Source organism: Centroberyx affinis, unplaced genomic scaffold (genome assembly GCF_046629955.1).
Source record: "Centroberyx affinis isolate AG114_WGS23_722 - 3 ecotype Tasmania unplaced genomic scaffold, CSIRO-AGI_Caff_v1 ptg003744l_1, whole genome shotgun sequence".
In the NCBI taxonomy this organism is placed as follows: domain Eukaryota; kingdom Metazoa; phylum Chordata; class Actinopteri; order Beryciformes; family Berycidae; genus Centroberyx; species Centroberyx affinis.
The window spans coordinates 22,501-30,766 of record NW_027281622.1 but is presented as its reverse complement, the minus strand read 5'-3'; the positions used below and the strand labels follow the sequence as shown (position 1 = coordinate 30,766).

The 8,266-nt window shown below is 42.5% G+C and overlaps 1 protein-coding gene across 1 annotated transcript in view; it reads left to right on the top strand.

Moving 5' to 3' along the window:
* Window positions 1-1,077: 1,077 nt before the first annotated feature.
* The window catches only part of LOC139662268 (phytanoyl-CoA hydroxylase-interacting protein-like), a gene marked incomplete at its 5' end in the record, with an annotated part of 12,334 nt that continues 5,145 nt past the window's right edge, over window positions 1,078-8,266 (top strand). The window contains 2 exons of the mRNA XM_071540909.1: window positions 1,078-1,274; window positions 2,990-3,164. Coding sequence (XP_071397010.1) covers window positions 1,078-1,274; window positions 2,990-3,164 — 372 coding nt within the window. The remainder of the gene's footprint in view (window positions 1,275-2,989; window positions 3,165-8,266) is intronic.

Here is an 8,266-nt window from a genome sequence, read left to right as displayed (position 1 = left end):
TCTCTCATCAGTATCATCTTTTAATCTAACTTTTAATCACTTCTCAAACTCACTTTTATAGCCTTGCTGTAATGATCTTTTATTCATTTCCTTTGACCTCTCTTTTATGGTTTACTTTTATGTTCTTGTCTTGTTTTTATATTTTTCACCTTGCTCTCATTGCAGTTTGTAACTGTTTATTGAAAAGTGCTTCATGAATAAAGATAATTATTATTATGAAGAGGAAGCCAAAGGAAGGAAAAGGAATAGGAATGACTCAGCCAAACCAAAACTTGGCGATACACCTTGGTTCTCTGGACTCTAACATGGTCGGTTAGAAGTAGAATCACTAATTTATCTTCATTGGAAGAGGAAGTGCACAAATATATATGTGTATATCCATTTTGGCTGATTTCTTAATGTCTGGTTTGTCTTCACCATCATCATAGAAAGAACTAGAAGGGCACTGGGAGAGGGCAGACCTCCACCAATAAGGTCCGTGCTTGTTTGTGAGTCAGATCCGGATCCGCTCCAAAATTTAATGGGTTCTTCCTTGGCCCATGCTGCACCCTTCCACGAAGTTTCATGAAAATTGGGCCAGTAGTTTTTCCGTAATCCTGCTAACAGACAAACAGACAAACAAACAAACGGCACTGAAAACATAATCTCCTTGGCGGAGGTAAAAAGTTTGGATATTGAACTTTTGCAGTTGGCAGTACTTTACACCAGAAAAGTTTGCCGTCATTGTCCTGTTGAAAACAACGAACATCTGGTTTGCCATCTATCTCACTGCCACAATGTGAATGTGACACCTAGCATGAATTGTGCAATAAAGTCTGGTCAAATTTATTCATAGCTACTAACAGTTTGTCACAAGGTATTTTATAGAAAACAAGCAATAAATAAGGGTAAAATGAGATGAAAATAAGAATGAAGAAGCACTTGACAAATTTACATATGGTGAAACATCTTGGTGTGTGTGTGTGTGTGTGTGTGTGTGTGTGTGTGTGTGCACCTACCTACCTTTATTTGCATGCACGTGTGACGAAGGGATTTTAAAACTGAAAAGTAAAACCAAGCCTCTCCTCTCTCTCCCAGGCACTAAGTCAGCAGACAGTGGGATCGGGGATCTGGACGACCTGCCGGTTCCACAGCAGATCCGGATCAGTAACATCACCTGCGACTCGTTCAAGATCAGCTGGGACATGGAGAGCCGAGGCAGAGACAGGATCACTCACTACTTCATCGACCTCAACAAGAAGGAGAACAAGAACTCCAACAAGTTCAAACACAAGGTGGGAACTACTAAAGGTTACTGGTACTGGTAGGAGTAGTAGAAGTAGGAGGAGTAAAAGTAGGGGTGCTAGGAGTAGTAGTATTAGTAGTAGTAGGAGTATTAGTACTAGTAGTAGTAGTAGTAGTAAGGCATTAAATCCTACCTGCTCACTAATTGTAAGTCAGGATAAGATCACCATGTGGTGTCATGAACCAAAAACACTCTCAATCCATTTCTCCACGTTCACTTTCCAGCATCTCTCTGAGCCTTACCAAGAACAGGCCGTTTCTGTCTCCGTGTCTTTAAGGCTCATTAATATTAACGACCCCTCCGTTCCGATCGGCTAACCGTTTCGAGAGTGAAACGTGAGACTCCGCGGCCCGGCGGCTACAGGTAGGGAAAACTCTCCGGTAATAAACAATGACAACCGCTCAACGGCTTTGAAAAAAACACTTTGTTAGTCTATTATTTCTTACAGAAATGATAATGAGCGAACCTTTGTGACGTCACAAAGTTACGGAAGTCCAAACGGCTCGTTTAGAGGCTCGCTGCACTAATATGGATTGTGTGGATTTAGTTTTGATACTTTCACCATGTTTAGATAGACCATCCAACTCCTTTATCATCACAGAGGCAAGGGGAGTCCTGCTTTACACCTTTAAAACACTTCAGGAAAGCTCGTCCTGCAGTTTGTTAACCTTCGTGTTTTTCCCACAGTGAACTGAAGTGATTGGCTAAGTGACGCTTTAATCCTCAGATGTCATCCTCATCTCTTCCTGTCTGCCTGTTCATTGGACGGCTGCCCCTGCAACACTCAGTCCTGCTCAAAATGATTACGGCATTTAAAATATTTCCAAACATAATCCGTCTCTGCTGTCAAAGACGCTCCAGACTGTCCTGTCCTGCACTTTAAAGATGCACTTTAACACGATTGCCTTTTAACTGTTTTGATGTTTTTATTAGGCTACTGCTTTCCATTACTCCTCACTGTTTTATGATTTGGCTTGTATGCTTTTTGAACTTCTCTATTAAGCTTATCATCGAAATCAGCGAATTCTCATTCCCTACATCATTATGAAGTATCTCCAATGGTTATTGTCTTTTTATAATTGATCTCAATAGTATAATCAGTAGTATTTTTTTCATTGCACAGATGTTCATGCAACATTTCGAAGCAATATAGATTATTTGTATTCACTTATTTTATGATTCACTTTATTATACTCCACCAATTCAATATATGTTTTTGTAGCCATAAATATAGAAATTTACCTCACATTAAGGGCACAGTAACGTGCCATAAATAAAGCCAAGGAAACAGATATTATAGCTTGATCATTTACCAGTAATTACTAATTTGTTTCCTTGAAAAGAAACCTAGGAGGAGACAAGACAGATACTCTGAGCCAGAAGGCAGTTATAAGCCTAAATTACTTTGTAATTTAATGTGAGGTTAGTGATAAATTTCGGTTTAATGAGCTGTAACAGCGGTCAATCGATATGTTCCCCACTTGCTTTCTCTCTGTTTTTCATTTTCTCCTCCTGTCTTGTTCTTTCTCTAACTTGGTCTCTCTCTCTCTCTCTCTCTCTCTCTCTCTCTCTCTCTGTCTCTACCTATCCTACCTTCTGCATTTCAATTTTTTTTGCATTTATCTGACCCTCTTATCCAAACTGACGCTCTCCTCCTCCTCCTTTCTCGCCTCTCTGATCCTTCGTGTTTGCTCTGCGGTGCAGGACGTGCCGACCAAGCTGGTGGCGAAGGCGGTGCCGCTGCCCATGACGGTGCGAGGCCATTGGTTCCTGAGCCCGCGGACGGAGTACACCGTCGCCGTGCAGACCGCCGCCAAACAGCCTGACGGAGACTACGCCGTTTCTCAGTGGAGCGAGATCATCGAGTTCTGCACCGCAGGTCAGACAGATGAAGTTGTTTTTGTCACCTGTGTTGACAGCACATTTTGCATTGAGTTTAATGAACCTTTAAAGGGACATTAACTAATCTATGACTTTCATCAGCCTCCATGGGCGACCAATAGGAACTGCAGCACCATCGGCATCATGTCTTCAAATCAGCCATTTTCACACTTTCACACACAGTGAACAATAGCAGGCTAAGCATGCAGCTAGCTAGTACTGACAAAATGGCGCCTACTCCAAGTGCTACTATATAGGCCTACCTTCTTCAATGACACCGAGCTCTCACTGTCACTTGCTCATGAACAATATTTGAGACTGTGTAATGAAATTTAATGGGACAAAATGAGACAAATTAGCTGGCAGCACAAACAGTTTCTGAATCAAACACTGTCCAGGCACACGTTGTTTTAGCAGAAGCAAATTATCTGGCTACGAACAGTTAAATCTTCTCTAAAAACTCACTTATAGGCAAATGGTTAAGCTGGTTATATGTAGCTATTTGCTGCACAGCAAGTTACTTAGCTAACTAGTTATAATGCTAATGTAACAGACTGTTCTATGTTTGCTATGTGCTTCTGTATGTGAGGTTCTGTGTCCCTCTGAGTTGCCGTAGGGCAGGATATAGAGTTGGCTGCAGCAGGAAGGCTGTCCCATAGAAGGAAAGCCGACTTGCTGAGGCGAGTAGGGAGAATCCTCACCAGCTCACCACTGCAGTCGCCGCCGCCTCCCGTAGTCACGCTGACGGCCACCTCCGACTGCCTCACCCAGCTGAGGAAACTCTGGCTCCCATCGCCAGCAAAGGGGAGCGGGCTGGTCAACCCTGACGTCCCTGCCGGGCGAACGCCTGTCGAACGTCCCCTTGCCGGGTTTAAAAGGGTCCTCGTCTCCACACCACATGTCCGTAACATAGTTGTGCACAGTCTTTGAAGCTCTGCGCGGGGTTAGCCAGCTAGCTATACTGGGGCAGCTAAGCTAATAAAACAGCGCAAATAACGGCTTGACACGTACAAAGAAACACAAACAGCGGCTCGTAGAAGACCACAGTTGCCACCAATGTAACCGAGCGTCCTGGGTTCGCCTAACTGTGTAACTTAATAAAAAAAACAATAAACGAGACGAGAAACATGTCCAGCAGCAACTGCTTCCTCCTATATTGTGACACTCACAACACATGCTCAACAGCGGAAGTCTGCCAACTCTATATCCTGCCCTACGGCAACTCAGAGGGACACAGAACCTCACATACAGAAGCACATAGCAAACATAGAACAGTCTGTTACACTAACATTATTAGCCAGCACTTAACTGAACGTTTGCTAACCTACAAACGATCTACCAAGTTTAGCCACACTCACCTTCTGAAGAGATATCCTTCAAAAAAAAAATGTGTCCCCTTTGTCAAGCTTTGATTTGTTTGCCAGGGAAAACAAATCTGCGACTCTGGCAACATGTGAAGATGATTGTCAGTGGGTTGTGAAGGGAGTTGAGGTAAACTTCATTACAAACAGGTGGATCAGCTGGCCGTGGAAATATGTCATCAGTGTTTGTGAAAAAGGCAAATTCCACGTACAGCTCCTGTTCCAAAACAGAGTTCAGGCCAGAAAGTGAGTTTTGAAGGTCAGAAATCTCATCAGCTGGCGAAATAATCATTGAGTCATTGGTATTGGCAACAACCCTATCAACCCCCGCAGATTATATTATGGTCATTTTGTGCTATGGGGCAGTAAAGACCTTACTTATTGTCCCTTTAAAAATCGTACATTTTAAAAATCGAGAGAGAAGGAACGGGAGGAAGAAGAGTAGAGGAGAGACAGAAAGGGGGCAGAGGGATGGAGGGAGATAATAAAAGTAAGTAAAAGAAAGTAGAGGAATAGACTGACTGAGATATAGCCTCATTCAGAAAGGAAACGATGGTAATAAAATATTAGCCATAATCCTGTTATTTTACTCGTTGCTCCAGATGGTTTTTAGTCAGCGCCAAATTCCAGACGGATGTGAGAAGTTCGGACGTTCCCAGATATAAACGTCAGAGTGCAAATCCTGGCTGGCTGCATCCGAAACAAACAGAAAATAAGACACTGCACTACATTCTCATCGCTAATTCAAAAACACAATTCACAGCCACAAAGTATGAGTCCATTTACACATTTAAACAAATTTTTCACAGACAGAAATTTAACATCATCATTTGGCAATCAGGAAATAGCTGGCGCATAATTCGTCTGCTTCAGTGAGCTGAAACCCAAAGGTGTCTCTTCAAACAGGATTTAAATTCTCAGACCATGAGAAGAACTTTTCTACTTGGAGGGAAGTTTTCCTTTTCAGTGAAAGTTTTTCTTATTTAACCATGACCAAAGTGTTTTAGTGGCCTAAACCTAACCGTAACCTTAAAGGTCCCATATGGTGTAAAGCAGGACTCCCCTCTCCTCTGTGATGATAAAGGAGTTGGATGGTCTATCTAAACATGGTGAAAGTATCAAAGCTAAATCCACACAATCCATATTAGAAAAGCGAGCCTCTAAACGAGCCGTTTGGACTTCCGTAACTTTGTGGCGTCACAAAGGTTCGCTCATTATCATTTTTGTAAGAAATAATAGACTAACAAAGTGTTTTTTTCAAAGCGGTTGAGCGGTTGTCATTGTTTATTACCGGAGAGTTTTCCCTACCTGTAGCTGCCGGGCCGCGGAGTGTCACGTTTCACTCTCGAAACGGTTAGCCAATCGGAACAGAGGGGTCGTTAATATTAATGAGCCTTAAAGACACGGCGACAGAAACAGCCTGTTCTTGGTAAGGCTCAGAGAGATGCTGGAAAATGAACGTGGAGAAATGGATTGAGAGTGTTTTTGGTTCATGACACCACACACACAGCTTTGAATGGACCTCAAGACACAAAATAAAACACTGGAGAGTGGAGAATATGGACCTTTAACCTTAAATAAAGGAACCTAATCAGAACATTATTCTTGTCCAATTGTCTGTTCATGCCATTCATGTCTGCGATTCAGACTTCGTGCTCATTTCATAAAATTTGATGAGATCACTTTGAGGTGGAAAATCACTGAAATGGTCAAATCAGACCAGATTAAAACTGACGAGTGGCTCAGGTAATGATTATAATTACTCTTCCTACCCTGGAGAAACTAATCCCATCCGAATGGGGAGAGACAGAGAGAAAGACTAGGGAAGAAGAGGGATGGACGGAGAGAAAATAGAGAAGAGGAGAGAGTCTAGACTGCTGCCAGTCGGCCTGAAGGGCAATACTCTGTTTCTGAATGGAGCCAGATCATTGAATTGAATAGAGCAGAATAACATAGAGGGATAGATCAAGAAGCGAATGAGATGGAATAAGGGAAAAGAGAGGAGGAGGAAAAGATGGGACAGAAATTACACCGCCCAATTTCCCCTATGCACTTCATTTTTTATTTGACAGTGAAAATGGACAAGATGGAGCAGAGTAGAAAGGAGAACAACGGCTTTTTGTCTGAATAGACTTTCAGACCATTTCTCTGCTCCACTCAACCAGCTGGGCTCCACGTTTAGAAGAGAGCTGTAATGGAGAAGAGATGACAGAAGAAGTGAGAAAGTGTGAAAAGGTAAAGAATAAAAAATATAAGACACTATGAGAGGCAACCAAAAATAGGGGGAGAATAGGGGTAAAGTAGAAAATAGGGGTCTAGTGGCAGATTTGAAAGCGAGAGAGAGAAAGAGAGCAACACATCTTCCTGCTTTGGAGTAACTATATATGAAGAGGTAGTGCTGAGATCCAAAGATGTCAAAAAAGTCAGATATTAGCCTACAAATTCCTACTTCGGCCCTTCAAGTTGAAATTCCCAGTAGGAAAGATTTGTCAACACAGCATTACTTTTAACATGTTTATAATTCCCCAAATACACTTAAAATTGATTTCCAGCATTGCATGACCTTAAATCTATCAAAACACCTTCATGGTAAACAGTTAAACATGAAGTTGAAAAGTTGTAGCCTACTTACAGCTGCTAACATGCTAAGGTAGCTAATGCTGCTGCTACATATCGTTGACTTAACATTAGCTGCTGTATGAGGAACAGGATTACCATATTTCCTCTAATATTGGCCCGGGCCTTTATTTCCCTCAGCTGCAGAGGCTACCAGGCCTTTATTGGAAGCAGGCTTATATTAGAGACAAGCCTTTACTTCTAATTCCCTCTGTTTGATAAGTATATTTGCTCATATTTTAGTACGAAGCCTCCTTGTTTTCTGATCTGCTTCTGTTGGGGTTCGTTAGGTAGCCGTTTGTTTGTTACTGCGACGCATTACGATAATTACGGTAATTGATGACGGCACGTTCCAGAGACTTCTGCCGGCCGAGCCGTCTTGTGGCATACCGCCATCTTGTGGCACTTGTACGTTACTACAAACTACAGTTACATTATATAACAGGCACCAGGAGTTTACCGGTATCCACCGTTGTTTTTTCCTTTGTTTATTTCCCCGGCCTGTATTTCATGACGACCACGGCCCCGGCCATTATCAGAGACCCAGCTTTTAATTGACTACCGGTCACTATTAGAGGAAATACGGTAGTCTCCATCTAACCCTTGCTCAGCCTCACTGTGGTGTTTCTGCAATGTACTCCCACAGATCACCTGTCAATCAAACAGTGTGGGCGGAGCTTGGATTTTCTTGTTGCTGCAGTTTGATTTTCTCTTTTCTCTGTCTGTTCAGCCATGGTGGCTATCGCTGCTCATGCTAACTACCCAGTTCTTCTTCTTCTGTTGATCCCAAACAAACCGGAAACGTAAAATGCATCACAGGACATTTCCCAGGAAAGAGCTACCAGACACCGGCTGTTTAGAACAGACAGTGGAAAAGCTTTCATCAACTGGATATAGCTTGAATCACTGTTGTTGTATAGCAGTCAGATAGAGAGGCAGTAGAGATAGAGAGATAAATAAAAACAGACAGAGAGAGAGGCAGCTGTGAAATAGAGGGGGGGGGGGCAGGTGTGAAAATGATGCACAGAAACAGTAAAGGTGAAATAAATTGATGTTAGACAGATCCTGTCACTCATCAGCCACAGAGTACAGCATGTAATGAAGGCAGAAACCAGGCAGGTCA